Source organism: Mauremys reevesii, linkage group 10 (genome assembly GCF_016161935.1).
Source record: "Mauremys reevesii isolate NIE-2019 linkage group 10, ASM1616193v1, whole genome shotgun sequence".
In the NCBI taxonomy this organism is placed as follows: domain Eukaryota; kingdom Metazoa; phylum Chordata; order Testudines; family Geoemydidae; genus Mauremys; species Mauremys reevesii.
The window spans coordinates 8092317-8116644 of NC_052632.1; the positions used below are offsets into that span (position 1 = coordinate 8092317).

Genomic DNA, 24328 nt, shown 5'->3' on the forward strand with positions numbered 1-24328 from the left:
ATACCCAAAGTATGCCACGGAAATTGATACTGTGTGTCACGGCGACCTCGTTTAGGGCCAGGTCTGTCTCCCATTGTGAGCCCTATGATTTGGGGCAGGTCCTTACTATGTTTTAGCTGGGATTGGTTTTCTTTACAGAGGATAGATATATCCATAGTTCTTAGTGCAGTTGAGAATTTTTTTTTTAAACCAGTGTGTGCACTTTATTTAAAGTTTTGGGGGAGCAGCAAACAATCCAGCAGCTTCAAATGTTGCCCTAAGTGCAGTGACAACGTCTCCATCACAGACCATTACTTGGTTGTTCCACGTCCACTGAGTGAAGTACGTATTTTAGGATGTTGCCTTAAGTCAGTGTTTCCCAAACTTGGGACGCCGCTTGTGTAGGGAAAACCTCTAGCGGGCCGGGCCGGTTTGTTTACCTACCCCGTCCGCAGGTCTGGCCGATCGCGGCTCCCACTGGCCGTGGTTCGCTGCTCCAGGCCAATGGGAGCTGCTGAAAGTGGTGCAGGCCGAGGGACGTACTGGCCGCCACTTCCAGCAGCTCCAATTGGCCTGAAGCGGCGAACCGCGGCCAGTGGGAGCCACAATCGGCCAGACCTGCGGACGCAGCAGGTAAACAAACTGGCCCGGCCCGCCGGGGGCTTTCCCTACATAAGCAGTGTCCCAAGTTTGGGAAACACTGCCTTAAGGCAAAGAAGCCCAAGTGAAATATTTTCTGGCTGCTCCTGGATCCCGATAATTCAGCTCACCAGCTTGAGGCCCACTTGTAATACTTCTAGGTTGAGTAACTGGGCAAATGAGATCCTTCAATGGACTCCTCACCAAATTATACTCATTGCAAATGAAAGTACCAGCAACATTCAGACATCTTCCTAGCATTCTGTGTTACCCTAGAAAACTGAACTGAAGGAGTATGTGGAGGGAGTTTCCATGCATGGTGTAGAACTTCAGTGGTTGACTCCAATCCCGATATTGAAATGATGTCACCCAGTGAAATCAGTCATCGCTTCACCTTCATGCTGGCAAACTTTAGCTGGGCTAGATACCTTGTTTGAAGCAGGCATGCTTTTCCACCTAGGCTCAGGAGACAAGGGGCCTCCTAAAATAAAAACATAGGTTTTACTTTTGCCCTAAGTGCTCTGAGACCCAAGATACACTGGCTGATTTCACATGTCCTGAGAGTTACATACATAACAGCACTCACAACTGAATTGTTGGTGTCCTTCATGTAGTTTGGTGCACTGGGACCTTTGATGTGAGCCATGGCATAGGTGGTGTCTAAACCCCCATATACTGCTATGGGGTTCACAAACAGCTGTGGCTAGAGAAGACGTAGGAAGAACTGTATTGACTTCGGCAGAAGAACATTTTGAAGAACTGGAAGAGGCTATTGGTACCTTGTCTCTCTGTGAGCACTGCAGAAAGTAGAAAGCCATCCACAGGTCTGAGCTTTTGATGGTGTGGTTTTTTTTGAGTCAGAGTGCAATAATATAAGGACTGATCTTATTTGAGTTTCTACAGGCTAGAACTTCCCAAAGGAAATGTAGCTGGTAGCTGCACAAATCCACCCAGTCCTCATTTGGCTGGTGAAAAGTAATGTCCTACTGTCCCAATGCAGATTTAATCTAATTTAGATTGTAAACTCTTTTGGGCAGGGACTGTGCCTTTCTGTGGCTGGTGTGACCCGCCTGCCTCTCTCTTTTAAGCACTAACCAGTAAAAAATGATGATGGTGCTCCCTGCAGTGCCAAGTCTAAATCCCATTCAGAGTTCAGTTTTCCTGTGAACTTGCCCCCGGGTGTTGGAGCATTTTTGACAAGAGAGTTTACTTGTTGGCAGTGTTGAACTGCTCTCATTCATGGATAAATGAGACTTCACCTTCCGCCCTCTGCTCATGGCAGATTACCCCATCATACAATGCCATTAATAAATTTGTGTTGTGGCACTGAAGTCAGCATACTCGTGGGACTACTCAGACTGAGCACAGTGGCTATGACACCGCGGGTGCCTACAAAAGGAGGCAAACTGTCAGTGCTGGAATGTTAGAAACAATACTTCCTTCTGCCAAGGTGCACCTCGTCTTGTTCTGCAAGTACAAGCTGCATTATTAGAGAGTGTTAGCATAATATGCAGTGGCATTGGACAAGTTCCAGTATGTTAAATCCACACATTGTCAGACACTAATTACAGTGAGAGGGAATTAGCATGACCACATTGGAACTTTTGCTTAATTTTTAATCCACTTGGCCCTCCTGGGTTCAGACTTTTGCTTTTGGACTCCAACGTTGACGGATTTTCTATGTCCTTAGGACAGACAGAGGGTGGTGGAAGCAAGCAGAGGGCAGGTGGAAAGGAAATCCCATTATAAAGTCTCTGTAACCTAGATAACCTGGTGGTTGGGCACGTTGACAGAGTCTAGATAGGGCGACCACTTCTGCCAGATTGTTTGTTTGTATTTGGAGGGGGGAAAGAAGGAGGATGCTCTTATGTAGCACTGTTTACCTTTTAACTTGGACATCTATAGATGTATTTTAAAAATGCAAATAAACTGCAAAATGGTTTGTTTTTAATTGTGACACAGAGGGTAGAGATCCGCATGTTGAAATTGCAGGGCAAGCCGGGGTACATTTGAAATTGCTGACTGGAAGAAAATCAAGGTATGTTGGAGGGGAATGGGGGTCATGGTTTCAGAGTAGCTTGATGAATCCCAGAATAGTTTGCTAGGCCCCATGCAACTGGCTCCAGCAGGCAAATCCCTTGCCCATGAAGAGCCCTCTTGAAGTCCGTGGGGCTCCATGCAGGCGCCAGGGTCCACCCATGCTGAGCCAGCTGGCCATATTGGGGCATAAGCTTGCCCACTCTGTGGCTGGAGCACTGGCTTCATTCCTTAGTTTAGTTAACAATAAGGATGTTAATACTATACACATATTTTACATTTTCAAACATTAAGGGCTTGTCTGAACGAACACTTACTTCACGTCAAGCTGGGAAATAAATCTACCCAGCTTTGCGCTAGGTCTCCCTGCGCTCTGAAAGTTCCCAGGTGTACTTTGAAATGGGAGTAGATCAGAGTGCGCTAGGGAACTGGTAGCGCATGCCGCCTTCGTCCCCGTGGCCAGTTAGTCTGAGGCAAGCTAATGCGAGGTAGATTTACTCCCCAGCTTTCCATGAAATAAGTGTTCATTTGGACCAGGCCTAAGAGATTGTCAGACACTTCTGTAAGATTGGTGAGTTGTACCAGCAATTTTACACACTGGTAAATAGGGCCATAGAAAAGGAAAGTGGATTTACCAAGATCATACAGGAGGTCAGAGGGCTGAATGTAGATTAGAGCTCAGGAGCTGCTGGCTCCCAGTCTGGGCCCGGATTGAGAAACCATTTGATTTAAACACCATCTTAAATCCTTCCCTATTCAGGAAAGCACTTAAGAATGTGCATAAAATTAAGTGCATACTTGACTGCTTTCATGATTAGGGAAAATTTAGGGTTTTGAAAATGTGATAACCCAAAATATGTTCATGTAGTGGCTTCATTGTAGGAAGGGGGAAAAAAAATCCAGTTTCTGTCTGTCTGTATGTAGCCTGAATAACATTTACAACCAGATGAGATCCGGGTAACAAACAGGGACAGATCTTGTTGTTGTTACTCAGAAAAGCCTCTTCCGTGGTTTGGATTTTTTTGCCTTAGTAGGGAGTGTGGCATTTGTCCCAAAGTTATAAAAAGTTTAAAATACTTTTATAATGTATTTCCCCACTTACACCTTTTTTGATGTGGTTTAGGCAAAGCAGTTGTACGTAGAGAAATGGGCGGAATGTAATTCTGGGATCAATTCAAGTTCTGTGTTCTAACCTATAAATGAGGCGAACTATCTGAGCAGGAATGTGAAATCTGGAGATAGCAGTAAGGTAGTTTCCGGCACTATTTTTGTATTTCCTGAGGCTTGTGTCATTATATGCTGACTTATTACTATTTTCTTACATAAGATATGAAAACAACACAGGGAAATTGCTTTTCCATTCTATTTCCTGAAGTCTAAAACACACCATTATTTCATTTTTGCATTCAGATATCACTGACGTTTTAAATGCTGGAAGTCTGTATTAGCCACCAGTTTTTAACATGTGTTTGTGTTTCTGAGATCTCTAGTTTCTATTTAATGTTCCTTTGGAATATATTTCCTTTCCTCTGTTCTCCAGCAGATCTTTTCTTTTGGCTACCCTTGTTAAAGCACATTGTTACTAGTTCTTTTTCTTTTTTTTTTTTTTAAGGACTTGTCTGGTTTTTTTGGGCGGGTCTGCCCTGGATGGTAAACCTTGCTGGAGGGTGTGTGTGAAAAATTGTTCAGTGTGGTGAATCCAAAAGATGTGCCTTAGGGAAAATACGTTTTATTCGTTTTTTGAGAGTTGTAGCTGCCACTATTTACTATATACTCTGGGTTGAAATGGCACCTTTTATAATTCTGTATTTTTGTTTAATAATGTGATACATTTTGTTTTTGGATTGAGGCAATGTTTATCATTATTATTATTATTATTTATTATTATTTATTATTTTATTTTTAATGAGTGGGTGGGAGGAACCTCTTTTTGGTCATGGTTAATTCCTCATCTGCTTCTAGTTAACGTTTTCCTTTTTGCTGTTCTGACATGTTGTTGTCTGTTGCGTTTTGACAGGTGTACAATATGTTTCAGCACCAGAGCCTCGGAATTAAAGTCAGCATTCGAGTGACCAAGCTAGTCCTCCTTCGAAACCGTCCTGTAAGTTCTTCAAAACTTTTATACAGCTCCTGTGGTCTTACTTTAAAACCACCAGTTAGGCTGGGGAGTAGCTGTTATAAAGATTTAATAACATGGTTAGGGAATAAAAAACCCAGTTCCCAATCCTATAAACCCTTTGGGCCTAGTACTCCCAAAGAAGCTTGCTACTGTTACCAGCTGATGGCATTAGCTCTTTAGGTGAAGTGGTAGAGATCAGTGCTTTGGTGCTGAATTTCAGGCCCCAGGTTAAGGCCGTGGTGATGCACATATAACCTTCACAAGTATAACTTTGAACTGCATGTTTGTCAGTTAATGATTTTATGCTACAGAGACCTATGTATCCCCTAGTATGACCAATCTTTGTTTCTTTGAATTTCTTTTTTGTTTTCTAAAGGCAAAACTGTCCATTGGGCACCATGGAGAGAGGTCTCTGGAGAGTTTTTGTCACTGGCAAAATGAAGAGTATGGTGGAGCAAAGTATCTTGGTAATAATCAGGTTCCTGGTGCAAGAGATGATACCCCTCCTGTGGACGCTGCTGTCTTTGTTACCAGGTACAGTGGAAGTGGTTTGCTGGTCCTGTTGTATGGGCCATCTGATAAGTAATTCCAGGAGTCTTTCCCACTGTTGCTGATGTTTGTCCCTCATTCATGCTAGCTTGTGGCATGCTGGGTTGTATAGGTAAAACAGAGCAGAATGGAGTGATTTGTCTTGATTTAAAAGAAAAAAATTCTTTCAGTGGCAGTGAAAGGTCTCTCTGTTTTTTGAATGTTACTGGACTACGTGTTAGTCCCCGCTTTCTCTACACAACCCAACAACAATAAAAGTGACAGTTTGTGGGTATTCTATTTAGAACCAGCACTTATTTTATCTACTTAGAATCCTAGAATATCAGGGTTGAAAGGGACCTCAGGCGGTCATCTAGTCCAACCCCCTGCTCAAAGCAGGACCAATCCCTAAGTAACTCATCCACCATGGCACTAAACCACCGTTAGAATTTGCTCGCTCCATTGGTGCATAGCACAGATTGTCCAGGGTCACCCTTTTGTGGCTCTGTATAGTGATCAAATACACCAGCGTAAGGTTCAAAGCCAAGGGATATTACACATATTGACCTATAGGACAGAATACTGCTCTTCCCAGCATTATTATCCATCCTTGTACTTTTTTTCTGTCTATATTGTGAACAGAAAAAATGTTTCCACATCTTCTATTTTGTAAGAAGACTGCAGTTGTGATTTTTAAATTAAAGTATCTGTAGAGGAGAAGGATTTTGAATGTCAATAGAAAGCAAAGATTCAAGACACAAAAATTGAGGCTCTTCGTGTTCTGTATAGGTACAATAGTATTGATACTCTTTGGCAAATGATTTCCCAACACCTTACTTCAATGCTCCATAATGCATTTGCCTGGAGAAAGTCTTCCTGTATCTTTGTACATCCTGGATCCAGATATATGCAGAGATACTTCACCACGGTTCCATATGTAAGGCTGGCCACTTTATAGCAATAGCTCTCATGGAACTGATTTAGCCCAATGACAGTGAAAGGTAACGACGGCTAATAAGTTAGTAATGTCTCATAAAAGGGATGCATTTGGTGAGTGCCAAGAGATTAAGTGGTCTGTAGTTCTAAATTCTAGGTGCTTGATGCAGAGTAGCAAAGTAAAGGTTAAAAGCAGAACCGCACAAGATTAAACTCGGGGAGCATTGTTGTTGTAGAGTCGTATTCGGCACAGAATTTTATTTCATGTGTTTCCCAGAGGTTTATATAAATGGTTTCTCTTCTTATTCTCTGTCTGTGCTTCAGGTAATTTATTAACAGGGGCCATTTAAAAAAAACATTTTCCTCCCCCTTAAAGTTGCGTACACAGTTTGAACACAGTTGAGAATGAGTGTTTTTTGAACTAGGCTGCACTGCATTCACTGCACAGGGCTGCTCTCAGTGTGAGAGACTAGCCAAATGCACAGGATTCTATAGTAGAAGTTTTCACCCTGTCAGCAATTAGCATTTTTAAAGTCCCTCCCTAAAGCATTTTCTCTTGTTTCTATAGGCATGTTGATTATGGTCATCATTCCAAAGTACCATGGGATGCTAATGATTGTTAAATAAAAGTGGGCTGTAGAATATCCAGTCAGTGATTGCTGTGCCAGTGCAACAAAATACACCTTTGAATATGATTGTGCAGTTTCCTCTGGAGTTGGTGCAGGATCCCCCATCTGTTCTGTATTCAGTGCCGTCACTAAGGCCTTGATCCAGAAAAGCACCTAAATATATGCTTAACTTTTTAAGCAGGGTGAGTAGTCTCTTTGAAGTCAATGGGAGTAATACACATCCTGCTTCTAGTTAAACATGTGCTTGATTGGATCAGGACCTAAATAAATACATAAGATTTTTTTTTAACGCTCATCTGTGCATCCAGCATGAATCTTTTGATCCCGTGTGACACGGTGAGGCATGCAAATCACTCTGATGGGGTTTTAGGCATTGGCGGGGAGAAGTGGAGCATTTCATCTATGCCCTCTGCAGCTTATGAAATTAAATGCTTGGTGTCATGCTAACCGAGCTGGAGTCAGTCTGTAGGGATGCTCTCTGGGCTAACTGGATTTGGAAGGTTTTGTAGTAATAATAGCCGGAAAGCTACAGCTGCCACTAGTTTGGATAATAGACTTGAAGAGCAGCTAATTTTGTGAGGGGGAAAATTGGGCACAAGACCGCTGGTTTTCTTCAGAAGAACCACATCTATCCAGCACAATAGGCCAGCAGCATGTAATTGCAGTGTTTTCCCATTCCCGCAGTTCTAACCTATTCCTGTTCCTGTAACGTAAAGGATGCTGTGTTGCTTGGAAGGCCTCTGGTCCAGCAGTTCTTATTTGTGTAGCAAGGAAATTAGGTTTTCTTCTCTTGGCTTTAGAAGCATGTGTGTGCGTCCCTGGATCCTCACCAGACTGTACAGATGGACCAGCCATGGAGGATATGGAAGCAACAGCATGTCCAGCAAAAATAGCTGAGCCAGAAAAAGCAGAAGCTGGATTTTCAGCAGCTGCTTGAGAACTCAGAATCTTTAGGGTCAATCTCCAAAGAGAACTCTGGTTCCAGCTTGCTGGCTGTGTTCCCGAAAAGGAGCCATGAACATTTTGCTTTTGGGAATTTACCTTTGCCCGATGAAGCAGAAAATAGGTGTTTTCCCCATTTGTACTTAACACTAAATGCTCCCATAGAGAGGAAAATCCCTCCAATGGAATGGTGGGTGGCCACTTACAAACAAAAAGCAGCCTTACGCAAGAACCAGGGGTCACCCGATGAAATGAATAGGCAGCAGATTTAAAACAAACAAAAGGAAGTACTGTCTACCTGTGGAACTCATTGCGATGCTGTGAAGGCCCGAAGTATAACCGAGTTCCAAAAAGAATTAGATAAATTCCTGGAGGGTAGGTCCATCAATAGCTATTAGTAAGGCTAAGATTATGACTTCCAGCTTCCTTTCATGACATTGGGGACCCCGCAGCAGCCCAGACTCCATGGACAGCAGGGGGTAGTTGCAAGCTGGGACCCCCCGCAACTGACCGGCTGCCGGCACCACCGGCAACCCCTGAATTGCCCAGCCGCTGCTGCTGGCAGGGGCCCCCTGCAGCTCCCAGCCAGTGGCGGCGACAACAGAGGGTCCCTGGAACTGCCTGGGGCAAGCGGGCAATGGGGGACACCCCCCTGCAGCTCCAAGCCCCACAGGGCAGTGTGGGGGATTCCCCCCAGCTCCAGGCCTGCACGGTGGTGGGGGACCCCTCCCAGCCACTGGACAATGGGGTCCCTGCAGCTCCCAGACGTTGCGGGGTGGAGGGAGCCAGGGTGCTGGACCCTCCTCCCTCCCCATTTTGTCACGCATGTTTTTAGTAAAAGTCAGGGACAGGTCCTGGCTTCGGTGACTTTCTGTTTATTGCCTGTGACCTGTCCCTGACTTTTACTAAAAATATCCATGACAAAATCGTAACCTTGGCTATTAGTGAAGATGGTCAGGGAAGCAACCCCATGCTGTGGATGTCCCTAAGCTAAGTCAGGATGTCCCTGACTGCCATATGCTGGGACAGGATGACGGGATGGATCACTCAAAATTGCCCTGTTCTGTTCATTCCCTTTGATGCATCTGGCACTGGCCACTGTCAGACAGGACACTGGGTTAGATGGACCATTGGTCTGACCCAGTATGGCCGTTCTTATGTTGTTGTATTCTTATGAAAGCCTGACAAATGGTCAATATGACCTAATGCAGAATGGTTGGATGTGAGGTCCTGGGGCAGAAGGATGGGTTTCTTGGCTTTGTGTTTTGGGGGCAGTTGAAGGCATTTTACTCACAGACCCAGCTGCAATGTCCTGCACGGCAGATGAAACTCTAAGGTTTCCTTTTATTGCTTCACTTAAGAGCACCACCACCATGACCAAAAGAGACCAGCCCCCTTAGAGGTGAGGGATTATTCCACCTCCATAGAGATCAGTCATAGTCTGCAAGTTGTGCCGAATTATTTACAAGACCATTAGTTTCACAGCATGGTGGTAATTTCTCCGAATTGACTGAAACCACCAGACGCCTTTCCCGGTAGTACCACAGAGCGCAAGTGGCAAGACTTGCGATGCATTATTTGCTAAGATAGTCAGTCCCATCGGAGAGATTCATTTCTAGTGATGGCCCTCTGCCATCTACTAGTAGTTCAGCTATTTGTTGTCACAATAAAAGTATCTGTTTGATTTACCAGTTTATATAACATAATAAGTCCTTAAATAAACCTCTGTCAAGCTGGCTCTGGGAACTCAGGAATTGTTCTTACGCCAGCTCAGTCAAGAGCAAATGTCAGGGTGTCAGACACAGCAGCGCTGCTCTGAAAAATGGAATCCCTGGCCAGGGCATGGTGGCGGCTTCTGATTATTTTGTTTCTGCCTAATTTTTAACCCACTGATGGCTGTAATCCAGGGGTTGGCAACCTCTGGCACGCGGCTCGCCAGGCTAAGCACCCTGGCGGGTCAGGCCAGTTTGTTTACCTGCCGCGTCGGCAGGTTCGGCTGATCGTGGCTCCCACTGGCCGCGTGTTGCCGTCCCAGGCCAATGGGGGTGGTGGGAAGCTGCGGTCAGCACATCCCTCGGCCCGCGCCGCTTCCCGCCGCCCCCATTGGCCAGTGGGAGCCACGATCGGCCAAACCAGCCGATGCGGCAGGTAAACAAACTCTCCCAGCCTGCCAGGGTGCTTGCCCTGGTGAGCCGCGTGCCAGAGGTTGCCAACCCCTGCTGTAATCGTAGCTCTTTTGTCATGAAATGTAAGCTCGGAAATATTCAGGGTGGCTTTTTTAATATGAATTTTGACAGTTAATATTGATTATTTTCAATTGCTTTAATTTCTTTTTTAAACTAACTTGAGCTGGGATTTTTTTTTTTTTTTAACAACTTGCTCAAAGGAGAGTAATGGTGTTATGGGCCCAAGTCTCATTGAAATGGGAGTTCGGGATCTCACTCCATTATTTTCTTCTGAAAAATCCCATTCTTACATTTTTATTCCAGCAGGACATTTTCTTTTCCCTCCCTCCTCCCCAAAAACCCCAAACAGAAAATCCCACGGTGGGCTGGGCATTTATAACCCCACACCCACAATGTATGCGCATAACTTTTGCACCCACTTACTCTGGGTTGAAAAGGCGGGTGGAACAACGGCAAGGCTGTTGCTTTTGAAGGAACCCTTTGGTGTCTCTTAGCAGCTTTCCTAGGTTTCCCTGGCTCCTCATGTGTAAGGCAGTGCTCCTGAGAGAAGCTAGCGCTCTTTGCTCAAGCAGGAGCTGAAGAGGAAAGTTCCCAAAGGTGAGGCGATGACAGTGGAGATGCTCTGACCCTTCTTTAAATGTATGCAAACCTTATTTTAATTTTTTTAAATATTGTTGTAAATTGGGCTGGAAATCTCATGAGAAGGAGCATTCTTGTGATATTTTGATATTACTTAGGCTGTAAGCTCCTGGGGGCAGTGGCCATCTCTTTGCTTGTCCAGCATCTAGGACAGTGGTTCTCAAACTTTAACAACCTGTGAACCTCTTTCACCATAATGTCAAGTCTCATGAACCCCCTCCTAAAAATGAATATTTCCAGGGATTTTCTCCTTTACCTGACTATAAATGACAAAAGCAGTGATCTTGGAAATATTAAATTTGTTTTTGTGACATGCTTATTACACACTATTATTAATTATTATTTATCATTACACTATTTTCATTACATTATGAAAACGGCAACACTCTTCCAAGATCTCACTTCCGTAGCTTGTATCACTTTGAATAAGCCTGTTATAAGACAAGGCTCCTATGTTTCATCAAGAAGTATCAGATGCGAAACAGCAGGAAGGTATCTAAGAAGCCAACTCAAAGAGTTCCTCTTACACAAGCATTCAGGTCTTGAGCAGTTTAGGTAAACAACACACGTTACAACAAAGCTTAAACTTCTTCATAATGATTTTAAAAACAATACTAGCTGCCTGTTTAATTTTAAAAACAGCAAAAAATATCCACCTCCCTTTCCATTTCTTATAAGGAGTCTTGAAGTTTAAATCTCCTCAGTGTGATAGATAGGCTTGTTTTGATCTGCTTAGCTCTTGGAAGTCCAGGGGCTCTGAGCTGCTGGTCCCGTGCGCCTGGGGTCCCTAGGGACAGCTCTGTCCACCATTAGGGAATTTTTTCCCCAAGAACGCCCTGTAACATTTCGTGAAACCCCAGGGGTTCACAAAGCCCCGTTTGGGAACCCCACTGATCTAGGACAATCAGGTCTTAGTCTGACTGGGGCTTCTGGGTCTCACTGCAGTACAGACAGTGATGATGATAATCTGCTTCCTATCCTGGTCAAACCCAGGAGGTACAGTGAGATGTTGTTAATGTGGGAAAACAGGTCGATTGAACTCTTTTGAACCTGGTGAAAGGCTGGTGTTTGTTTCAAGTCTTGCATGAAAATTGAGGCTGGGTCATATTTTATTTGAGTCAGTTTGTCTACCGCTAATCTGAATATTTTGTTTACTTCCCTCCTCACCCGCTTCTTTCTTTTGCTTTGTTTCTGGCTCTTTCCTTTTTCTTACTTTCTGTGTCTGTGAAGAAAGAAAAATATATATACAGGATGAAGGAATGAAATAGATTAAAAGGGGGAGAATTTGAAAGAGAGCAGTTTTTATTGTGATTCCGACCAGTGGTTCTCAACCAGGGGTCCAGGACCCTCTGGGGGGCCGTGAGTAGGTTTCAGGGGGTCCCTCAAGCAGGGCCAGCGTTAGACTCGTCAGGGCCCAGGACAGAAAGCGGAAGCCCCAGGCAGTTGCCCTGCTTGCTACCCTCTAACGCTGGCCCTGGCTTTTATATGCAGAAACCAGTTGTGGTACAGGTGAGCTGTGGAGTTTCCATAGCATGTTGGGAAGGTCTCAGTAAGAAAAAGATTGAGAACCCCTGATTCTGACACGACTTGTTTTCTAGGACTCAGTCCTATATAACCATGTACAATGTCCCCTGGTTTCTCCTCCCTTAGTTTTAGATTCTGCTGCAGGATTGCACGCCGACTTCTTCTTTTGAGTGCAGTACTGTGTGAACGTGAGTGGCCCAATTTTAGTCTAGGCTACTGACATAGAAACATGTGGTTTCCTACTTCCTAATGTGGCAGTTCTCCCTTGCATGTTCGATCTTAAGAAGCCCAGGTTTGACTTTGGGTGTAGTGAGTGGAACTATCAAAATAAATCTCGTCATCTTGAAAATAAGTCAGTGCTGTTATGTGTTGTCATCATGTATAATACACAGCAGTTAAAGGACCTTGACTTTCCTGATAGCTGGGAATGTTTCAGCACTTTGGTTCGTGGACCCCTGCTTTTCTCTAATCTGTTCTTCAGGCACAGCATACCCCTGACCTGTGTTTTTGTTTTCTTTTTAGGACAGATTTCTGCGTACACAAAGACGAACCCTGTGACACAGTGGGTAAGTCAGCACAATTAGGAGGAGTATGGTTTAAACGCCAGCTATGTATTGAGATTATCAGCTCTCTGGACGATTTCTTTGACTTTTGGGTTTGTTCTCATGCTTCTGTTATTCTTATGAATGTGGCCATCGTGCAAAGGTGGATCAGTCTGCCTGGACTTAACAGCTGACAGATAATGCGCACCAAGTGTCCTATATCTGCCCTTAATTGCCTACATCAGTGGTTCTCAAACTAGGGCCGCCGCTTGTTCAGGGAAAGCCCCTGGCGGGCCGGGATGGTTTGTTTACCTACCGCGTCCACAGGTTCGGCCAGTCGCACCTCCTAGTGGCCGCTGATCGCCACTCCAGGCCAATGGGGGCTGCGGGAAGTGGCAGCCAGTACGTCCCTCGAGGCCACTGGGGCTTTCCCTGAACAAGCGGCGGCCCTAGTTTTGAGAACCACTGGCCTACATAACATTCAGATCTAAATGGCAGTTCCATACCTGATGCCAGACTTTGGCAAAGTGGGTATTTTTTCTTCCCCTTTTCGCTGTCTAATCTTGATCTATTTATGGGACCCCTGCCATCACTGGAGTATTTCATTGCCTCCCAAGTATCAAAAAATAGAAACATCAGTAATGATGTCTCTTCCTTCTTTCCTAGCCTGTAGAGGAAGAGTATGAGAGTGTGTGTGCACGTGAGAGAGAGAAAAGAAGGACCTTACTAAAGCCAAATTAGAGATCTTCTTTCCCGCTTCTAACTTCCTATCTACATTGAAGTGTATCCCAGCCCTGATTTTCCAGTGGCACGTGCCACTACACCCCACACCTTACATACTCTGTTTTGCATAGGTGGACTGCATCTCCAGTCCTCCAGTTTTTCTTTTATCGCCACACTACCTGCTTTTGGAGGCATGCCTCAATATATTATCCATGATTATCATGATTGTTTACAGATTTGCTTCAAAGTCAAACTGCCTTTGCCTCAGTTTCTTCATTCCAAGTGAATTCTGGCTTCGTCATCTGCTCCAGCAGGTCTCTGTTCAGTCCCTGGAAGTTGGGGAGAACACTTCGTGCTAATAGAGATAAATAACTGGGGAGGGTTGGCTTGGGGGAAGATAACTGTAAACATCCTTCAGTAGGAGGTCTGAGACTGTTGTGAAAATTACATCTCAGTACAAAGATTCTTCCCTACGTGTGGTGTGGAGAATAATCATAGGAGATGAGGGAAGTAAACAAAATTGAAAAATATATACATTCTTCATTCAAATATTAACAAGATCTGTGCTGTATCTCCAGACTTTCCAGTGGGAATTCTTTACAATGTGCTTATTCTCTCCAAGCCCAATGGAAAACATCCTTCCACTAAGGAAGTGTTTAAGCTGTGTACCTGAGTCCGGATGTGGCTCCGGCACAGTACATGGTGATCTCTGCGCAAAAATAAAGCTGATGGAAGACACATGCTACTGCTTAACAAATGCTTACTGTGTTCAAATCTCTTTCCTTGTTTAAAGACTGCGTTAATGAGGATCCGTGTTCAGGAATTATCTTTCCACAGTCTGGCTGAGGAAGTATGATGATGACAATGTCTCTTTTCTGTTCTTGCAATAGCTGTATAGTTTCTCTTTGGCCCATTGGGATTCTTGTACAGGTAGTGGAAGATAGGGTGGTAAATACCACATTTGTTTCCTATTCTTTCCAGTGCAGCATTTCCCAACCTGGTGGAAATCGAGCACCCGTTCAAGAAAATGAAACCAGTCCTGCTCCCTCCACGTAACCATCTTAATGTATTTATCTTCCGTGCCCCACTGGCTAGCTCTTCCTTCCTCCCCCAGCAGGGGATGTATCCTACACTTTGGGAAATGGTTGTGCAGATCTTTGTAATATGATGATTTCTCTCTTCTGTTACATGCCATGGTGAACACTGAAATCATTAAAAAGTGACAGAGAGTCCTGTAGCACCTTATAGACTAGCAGACTATTGGAGCATAAGCTTTCGTGGGTGAATACTCACTTCGTCAGATGCATGACGAAGTGGGTATTCACCCACGAAAGCTTATGCTCCAATACGTCTGTTAGTCTATAAGGTGCCACAGGACTCAGTCTGGATCTGTAAAAAGCGACAAACACGGCTACCCCACTGATAATTGAATTAATTAACAATTTAAAATGCCATCACTGGGATCCAAGTGAACGCCTAGTGAAATGGATGAGACAGTTCGGATCTCTTGGAGATGCTGCTTCAGGCTCTCTGCAAACTCAGGTAGATGCCTCAGGATTGACTTTTGTAGGTTTTCTTTGAAATGATGAGATGTAGGAACCTTTGTTTTTGTTTTTGTTTTTTTTAATGAAAGCTAAAATGTTGGGGAACAACTGAGATCTGTCTGCCCATCAGCCTGGCGTCCATTTATGCCCCCTACTTTGGGAAATGCCTCTCAAGGGGTCGGATGTGGAGCTGGAAGGGTGAGAGTCACTTCTCTGGCCATCTGTTCATCATCTGCCTTGATTAGGATTATCTCATTCAGTTATAACACAGTGGTGCAGTATGTATTTTGAGACCGCCACGGTTTGAGGAAGTAGCATTTCTAAGGCAGAACGGATTTGATAGGTCTGAGTAAATTTGTCATCCTTGTACTGAAAGGGGTACATCCTAAATAATATGATGAAGTTTCTTGACGGCTTGGCTACACCAAAGATTTTTGTTTACCTAGAGATCACTGTTTACCTTTTCTATGGATAAACTTGACCCAATAGTGATTTTTTTCCCCCCGTTGGCAGTTTTTTCCCCCCGTTGGCAGCTCCCTTTCCCTCTCGTCACCAAAGGTGTGGTGGTGTAACCCTAAGATTTGTCTTTATTTGTGAAGTTCACCCCGATTGTAATCCATGCATATCAGGGAAGTTACACCAGCAATTAAGTTGTCCTTGTGTTGTTTGTGTGTGGTGGGTCAGGAGGAAGAATAAACTTATAGTAATGATCTTGTACTTCAATACAAGGCTCCCCATTTCAAATAGCAGCATCTATGCGCAATTCCTACGCGGTGATAGTGGAGATTATGCAGTTTCCCCTACTGTTCAGAGTAGGAAGTAGTGGTTATGTCTCAGGCACTAGTATGCAAGAATTGTTGTCTTTTTTGAATAGCCACCATTATGTGCACTGAAAGTATATTAAAAGAAGTTATTACATTTAGCTGATCTTTATATGGATATATTTGGATCTATCTACATTGAATCTGGCTTTGCTTTCTAATACTTGCGTGATCAATTACTGTTATGTTTAAATGAGAATGTTCACGGCCATCCCTGAAGCAGGAATCGCTGTGCGATGTTCCCTGGCCTGTGTTATGCTGGAGGTCAGTCCAAGTGATCTTAATGGTCCCGTTTGGCCTGTGAATCTATGAAAGCAGCACAGTCACTGAGCAGACATCCCCTGCAGTATTGCCGGTAGAGCAAAGAAAAAGAAAAAGCCATTCAGTGCAAAATAACATTCACCTGACAACCCTGAATTCATGCAGATCCCTTCGCCTTGCTTTCTTCGTGCTGCGTTCTTATTCTCTTCGGGCTTGTCTGCATGCTCTATGGGGTGTGATTTCTAAAGCACACTCATGTCTTGTGCATTAATTGGTCCGTGTATACCTTGCTGGTGTGCTCTAAAGGTTCCTGGTGCACTTTAACATAGTATTGTTTCAAACAGGAAGCTGCCACGGCCTGGGCGGCCTCCCTAGTGGGCAGAGCAGGACCTTGTCTGGCAGTTGTGGTGGCAGTCCAGCTCAATGGCAAGCGTAGATCCAGGAGCCCGGTACCGATCCGAGGGTGAAACGAGTCAGGGTTGAGGATCCAAGCCGAAGGTCCGAGTCTGAGTCGGAATCAGGGCAGGGAGGCAAGGACTCAGCTGAAGCAGGTGGGAGTCAAGGCTGGAGCAGGATGCGGCAGTGAGAGCAGGGCAAACGCACTGTGAGCGTGGTCTGCACTGAGAAGCCACAGTGCTCCTGCTGCTGCAAGGCTCAAGTAGCAGGCTGCTGGTTCCCCTGCCCAGTCACGAAGCACAACTGTTTGGAGAAGGCTTGTTGGGCCTAGCTGAGCTTGATGGGTTGCCTAGCGATGAAGCGCACTAGACAAGCTTTAGTGCACACCAGCAGCGTCTACATGGACCAATTAACGTGCAACCTGTTGGTGTGCTTTAGAAATCCCCCGCCCCCATAGGACATATTATCCCACCGTGTACCACCACTCGCTTTTGTAACTTGGCTTTAAATGTAAAGAACCGGGTCACTTTTGCTTCTCCTCCCTTCCCCCCACCGCCAATATTTTCAAAAGATTTGACTTGGTTGTTAAATTGCAGGATTAAGAAAAAAAATGGTAATTAGATGCTTTTCAGAGGCCCTTTGATCTTCCGCAGGGCTGGATTAACCCATCACCGGGCCCCTAGCTTCTAATTTGAATAACAATACATTTCAGTGATGTTCCCTCCATTACATGCCACTGCAGTAAATTCCCATCCCAGCCAGTTCACGTCCTTGGAAAAGGAGGTGGTTTCTTTATCCAGTGTCGTCCTCTCTCCCTTGCTCTACTGGGAATGGCAAATTGAGTCTCACCTGTGTGAGAATTATCTCTGCCCACTTATCCACTGGGGCGGATTTGCGTGCCAACTGAGAGAACGTCACTCGCTTGAGGGAGTGGCATTGCAGCCTGGCACACGGGATCACAATGCCACTTAAGTTTGGCTCGGCTGCCCAAATGTGAGTGGTGCTGTGACCCCGTGCACCGGGTTGCTACACCACTCATTTGAGTGAAGTTCTTTCAGTTGGCTTGAACCTGCTTCAGCAAAAACAACCCCCCCCCCCCCCAAATGAAAAAAGCACAACACCAGTGCACCATTTTCAGCCTCCCTCATGAATTTGGACTCAAGGCACGTGCCTAGTTTGCTTATGCGTTAATCTGGCCCTGCCCTTCTGTCGTTCAAAGAAGTTTTTACATAAGTACACAGTAGTGATCATCTTGGAATAGATCAATGGTCCATCTAACCTAATGTACATCATGCTATCTTGTGTATGATATTGGCCAGTATTTCATAATGCCACTACCACGTTATGTATAAGGGAAGAGACTTCTTTCTGCTGTCAAACGGCAATCAGTTAATGCCCTGAAGCATGAGGATTGATGCTACTGATGCAGAAAGAGTAGGGAGTCCAGAGGCTGGACACCTGATTTCTCTTCCCCGCTCTGACCCTGACTTGCTTTGTGACCTTTGGCAAGGTCACTTAACCTCTGAAAGCCTCAGTTTATCTCTGTGAAATGGGGATTTTAATACACACCCCACAGGAGGTCATGTGGCTTAATCAATTAACATCTAAAATGCTGTAATATCCCTGGCTATAAGGGACAGTACAAGCCCAACGTCTAATGTTGCCCACGCATGTAAAGAGTGCATCCTGTTACATAAAGTACTATGCGTGCTTTTAACAATGGCTTTTGAGTAGTAACTCCTTAACTTCTGCACCTTTGTGGCTGCCGTGGAAGTAGAATTGCTGTTAGTGGCAGGATTGGGCCCATACAGTTGTTTAATGGTAGTCTGTGCAATTGAAATAAGTTACTAGAGGGCCTCATTGGAGTTCGAGGTGCTCCAAATGCTATCCCTAACAAAAAAAACTGCCTGGAACTTCTGCCTGCCATGCAGACACAGAGAAAGCAGCAGCAGGAGGTTTATATTTGTATTCTGGCAGAGGCTTGTCGCTCATGCCAATTGCTCGGGGGACCGAGTTCAAGTTTTCTTGGCCCAGCTGCCGCGGTACTGTTGAAGGTTACATAATGGCTGAAACAAGCTCAAAAGTGGTGAAAAGGTGGAGGTATGGCTTTGTGGGATGATACCCTGAGCTGAATCCCTTTTATTTTGGAACTAGCCTGTTGCAGCTCACTGCCCATAGTTGGGCCTAAGAACAGATGGCTTTTAAAAGGAGGAAGAAAAAAATAATAAACCCACATGCGAGACAATTCCATTCATAGTGTTTCAACAGCCGTGGCCGGTAGGACTTCCAGCCCCCTCTGGGATTGAAACACAGGAGGTTCGTGTTATACAACACAGCTTTCCCTGTTGACACAAACTACTTCAGCAGTTTGCAGGCTGCTGCCTCTCTATCTCATCTCTTGTGATGTGACTTTAACCAGGTCTGCTGTTTCCTGCAAAAAAAATCTCTGTTCCAGCTGAGCTGCCTTCAAGCCAGCCAAACGGAGAGTTCAACGTCTAGCTATTAATATCAGACTGACGCTTGGAGCCCTGCGCGTTGTCAGAATCCAACCTCTCTGTGACATAAGCAGGTTGAGAATGCCCCTTTCGTTGGATATTTCCATCGCTCAATGCCAAATAAGCAGCTTTCTGGTTAGTTTGGAATCAGCCTGAATATTTCAGGCTTAAAGCTTTGCCTTGACTCCTCGCTGCGTGTCTCACCCCGGATCCAAGCCGAAGCGTCCATTGACTGTTAATAATAAAAAGTGAGGGCAGAGGGAGGAGCATGAAATGGAAAATAAGAGTCTTGCTTAAATCTCCTTAATTATCCTGACTGAAAATGTCTTTACCTTCAGCTTGGTCACATGTGTCTCCCAGCCTCTCTGTGGTTTGGTTCTGGAGAGGGGAGTATTGTTTGTGCTCTGTCTTAACACCTATCTTTCTGCAACTCTTGTTGACAGTGAGGCAGTGTGGCCTGATGGATTGGGCACTGGAGTGGGACTCTGGAGTCTGGGGTTTCATGACTGGCCTGGCGAGGGACCACTTCCCCTCTTCGTGCCTCTGTTTCCCTATCTGTAAAATGGGGATAATAATCCTCAGTTCCTTTGTAAAGCGCTTAAGGAACAGTATGAAAAATGCTATATATGTGCTAGATGGTAATGTTCTGTGGAGGCTTCATGTTCCCTTTCCTGATAGCGCCACTCCTTAGGAGAAGTTTTCTGTTCCCACATCCCTCTGCTTGCTGATGTGTGTAGTCTCCTTGGGGTCCCCACTAGCAAACATTTCAGGACTATGCCTGGACGATGCAAAGATGCTGATGTATGTCTTTGACTAGCCATAGTCTTTGCATTAAACCTCACATAGTTGGTACTTGCATTTCTTTCATCATCTTTGGCCTTTTGCTAGTTCAGTCAGGTTCTGCAGCTTCTCTCCTACCCACAGCAAATGATGGTTCTGAGCTTGCTGCTGTCTCTTTTTTGCATTTTGTGTTTCTGGGGCTTCCTTTCTACCTGGTACTGATTCTGACTCTCCCATCAGGTATAATTAATCCCCTAGGAGTGGGAAAGACCTATTTGGTGTGACATGAGTGGAAAAGAAAAGGCATCCTCACATTAAAAGATCTTTTTGATAATAGTTCAAGTTGAGAATTTCTGCACATTCCAGGTGGGGTGGTGGTAATATGCTGTGCAATTCAGTTCAAACTTTCCCTGTTGATTTAAGTACTCCCTCTGCAGTGTTTGCAACCTAAACAGTACAGAATGGTGCTAGTGTTCAGTATTCTCCCACTACCATCTCCAACGCCATTTATTTATTTATTTATTGCATGCCACATCTTATGTGGGGAGACCTTCCAATCCTGCTCATCAGGCATCAATCTCTCCCCTTCCAAATCCCTCCTAAAATCTTACTACTTGCTTGCCAAGTGAGTGTAATACAAGATTAGACATTTTAATGAAAACATTGAGATGTGCATAGACCCCGACCAAATACCATTTGATCTTCTTCACCTTGTTCTCTTGCTCACTCCATTTCATGTTACACTTATTTGTAGCTTCATGTTTATGATTTCAGTGGGACTTCTTACCTGTTGTAAAGCTAAACCACGTGTGCAGCTGTTTACAGGATCATGTCTTAAGTCACTAGCTATTTGGTTCAGGGACTTTGGGTGAAATCCTCACTTCCTTGAAGTCAGGCTGTGTTGCTGTTGACTTTATTTGGGTCAGAATTTTTGCTCTTCTATTTTTGTATGTTCTGTGATGCACCCAGCATGCGTTTGGGTGTAAAATTAAGTGGCCAAGGTTTTGATAAAGTGACTAGTGATTTTAGATGCCTCTATTTTTGGGTGCCTGAGATACATTCAAAGGGCTTGATTTCCAAAGAATGCTCAGTACTTTCTCTAGATCAGCGAGTCTCCTTCAAGGTATCTCAGTTTGGGCACCCAAAACCACTGATTTGCTTTTGTAAATCTTGTTCAATAATAGTAATGGTTCATAAAGGCCAGAAAGTGAAACTAACTAGAAAAAAAAAAGTGAAACTGACCAGTCTATTTTCACTAAGACAAGGGAAATGCAAAAAGTAAACAAAAAGAACCTAGCTGCTGGTATATTGGTATAGGTCTCTTTCCAGACTGTAAAAATAGAAAAGAAGTCAGATATGCCAGATTAAATAAACTGCATATTTACTGTCAAATACCTCAGCCCTTTTCACTGATTTATGTGTAAATGTCACTTGTAGAGTCCTGACTTTATTTTGTAGGGACCTTGTTTTCTCTTCACTGCCGTGGAAATTGGAGTGTTTGAATTTTATTTATTTTTTTAATTTGTCTTGCAGCTTAGGAGTCTTGTTTAGTTTTGCCTTCAATGGTGCATGTGTCTGTATCACACCTTCTACCTTCATTTTTCTGTCTGGCACTTTGGGATGTGTTCTGCGGATTCATTTGGATCAGTGCTCAAGTCCTTAATAAAGTAGTGCTGGAATGCAGTTCCAATGCTTCCAGAGTGCCAGAACGGCATGCCGGCTCCCAAAGAAGTGCTGGAACGGTGTTCCAAAGCATTCCAGCGTGACTCAAGCCCTGATTTGGAGAAAGAGACGCTTGCTGTTACTGCACGTAACAGTGTGCAGCCGCTCTTGCTTGATAGCATCGTTCCGAAGCACTGCAGTAGATTTCTGTGTAAACCCAGTCAGGCAAACAGTTGGATGTGTAAAGTGAAGTATATACGCTTGTCTCCCAGGGTTCTTTTTCTTTCCTGGAACAGGCAGTTTGTGTACTTTGGATTCACCTGATGTACTGTTAGAATTCGTGAATTTTAGTTTTGGCTCCCGGCTAGTTCCCTGAATGGATTAATATTTTGATGAGATCTGACTTCTAGAACATTGCCTAAGCACCATGACTTCACTGACGGCTGCATTCCGTTTCATCACAATTTAAAGAAACCTGCTGTTTATCTCTGAAAGCCGTCAGTTGCATATGCAGTCGGACAAGCTGAAGGCAGGGCCTAATTGATGTCCAGCTAGCACATCATGCCAAACAAATGTCAGGAAGAGCTCTGGAATCACTCCCAGCTACTGTATGTGTGAAGCTGAAAAGTCTTTGAGGCAGATGTGAACAGAATAACTTCAGTACATTAGGTCTGAAGGCAGAGCATTCCAGGGAATGGATTATAACTACGGACTTTTATCTGTGTTTTGGTGTTTGTCTCCAAAGTCAATTTCCATGTACATGGAGATTGGTCATGGAGACTGGTTTTTTAAATGCTGCCTGCTATGGATGGAATTCATCAACCCCTTGCTCTACCCTCGTTCATTTCCTTCCTTAAGGTTTGCTCCTTCTGGGATGCTCATAAGAAGTGAATTAATAACATTTAAAAACTAAAAGGCTAAGCCTTCCTCTGGCTTTCCTAGTGTGTCCGGTCTGCACTGTTCCTCTTTTGTATTGTAAGCCTTTGAAAACAGGGATGTATTCATTTTGTACAGTTCCACGCACTTTATGGCTTCATAAATAATCCATCATTTGTCAGCAGTATAAAAGACCATAGAGGCCCCAAATGAGATCCTGGCCCCTTTGTGCTATGCGCTGTACAGACAGAATAAAAGAGAGTTCCCTGCCTTCAAGAGCTTACCATTGAAATAGACAAGACAGAAGAAGGGTAGAAGAGAAAAATGAGGCACGTAGAGGTGAAGTGATTTGCCCAAGGGGATGATGCAGGTCAGTGGCAGAGCTATGAACAGAACTCCGATATCCTGACTTCCATTAGAGACCCTGCCTTCCCAATAGAAATAACACCTGTTTTTTTTTTTGTTTTTTTTTAATCTAAATATTGTTTCACGTTATGCTGGTTAGAAATAGAAAAGCTTTCTTGAGTGGCATGAACTGCTGATTAGTAATGTCCTCTCAGTCTCTGCATAATGCAGCTCAAATCTTGCAAAACTGGTTTTTCAGTTGAACACGTTAATGATTCAGTTCCCCAGCAAGTCACAGTCTTATGTCTGTCTCTTCCCACTCCTCCGTCTTTGTGCATCTTTTTATTTGCATGTTTCGCCCTGGTCAATCAGCCATAGGCTGAAGGCATCGTTTTCGGCTGAAGAAGGACGATGACTTTATATTTGAAAATCATCTGAGGTTTTTTCTCTCATGTCAGACATACATGGTTCTTATCCAGTCGACTGCTTTTTGATGTTGTTATCCTTTGCTGGCTTGAAAACATTTCAGGTATCTTCTATTGTTTTATATGCCCTGTAGCTTTAAAAAAAAACCCAAACCAAGCTGTGTAAAAACATCTGTATGTGGCAGTGTAGTAAGGTATGGACATTTATGGAAATAAGTTATGATTGCATTCATCTGAACTCTTGCTCCGCTGGATAATCAAATAGAAGCATTCCAAGCTGCACACATGACATGTAATAGTGACCGAAGGAAATGAAGTACAGTTGCAAATTGTACTTGTACACTTATTTTGTCCTGTAGCTGCCAAGGTAAATGCGTTTTTTGAGATTACGGTTAAAATAAAGGAGAGATGAGACTTCATCAGTGATACACCAGGAAAAATTGGTTAGCACGGCCAAAAAATAAAATAAAATTATACATCCAATATAGGTTGGTGTGGAAAACTGACCAGGAAAACGAGCCCAGAACTGGAGGAAACTGATTTTTTAACATTTGGTGTAATACATATGATATGATCACATTTGAAAGGCTTATATCTTAGTGTTGGGAGGGAGCATTTCACCCCATGGACTTGCAGCGGGAGTTGGGTGCCTAACTCTATTCTCGGTCTTTGAAAATCTCTCCCTTGTTTGTCAACTTATTGAACATGCTTTTAATATGATGGGTACTACAGTCTATGGCTTTGTCACCGTTATAAGTTAAGAAACTTTAAACGGCTTCCAAGCCCATGATTCAGAGTGTAATTTGCTCACCAGGTAGGATCAGGAAGAAGTAAGTTCCGTGGTATAGTATTGCATCATTAGGTATATTCTGATTTCTCACCTTTCCCACAGCACTGTGCATTAACCATGGTCAGAGAGCGATGGTTTCCCATCAGCTTTTAAGCAAAACTCATCCATTTCATTCATAAATTTGGCTTCTTGCAGAGGTGGTTCAGCTATGAGCACGTGTGGCATATTCTATTCCAGCTCTTTCAATAGAATTGTAAGGACAAACTTCTCAAAAATGGTTCCTTCACAGCAGGTATAATTAGGTGTTTGCTGGGCTTCATGAGTGGGATAACACCTTAGCTTGGAGAGCTAAAGGTATGAATAATTTTGTCTTTTTTTTTTTTTTTAAACATTTATTTTTGATTTTGTGATCTGGACCAACATTCATACCTGTGAATGCAGCCTATATATGTAGAATTTAGAGAGCTAAGATATCTAAGACATTCCAGGAAATTTAGATGGCCCCTCTAT

At 44.0% G+C, this 24328-nt stretch overlaps 1 protein-coding gene across 5 annotated transcripts in view; it reads left to right on the top strand.

The window, feature by feature from the left end:
* Positions 1–24328, top strand: part of ADAMTS17 (ADAM metallopeptidase with thrombospondin type 1 motif 17) — a 265853-nt gene that overhangs the window by 43043 nt on the left and 198482 nt on the right. For all 5 annotated transcript variants that reach the window (XM_039492977.1, XM_039492975.1, XM_039492976.1 and 2 more), the window contains 3 exons: positions 4673–4756; positions 5151–5308; positions 12681–12724. In XM_039492977.1, the coding sequence (XP_039348911.1) occupies positions 4673–4756; positions 5151–5308; positions 12681–12724 (286 nt within the window). The remainder of the gene's footprint in view (positions 1–4672; positions 4757–5150; positions 5309–12680; positions 12725–24328) is intronic.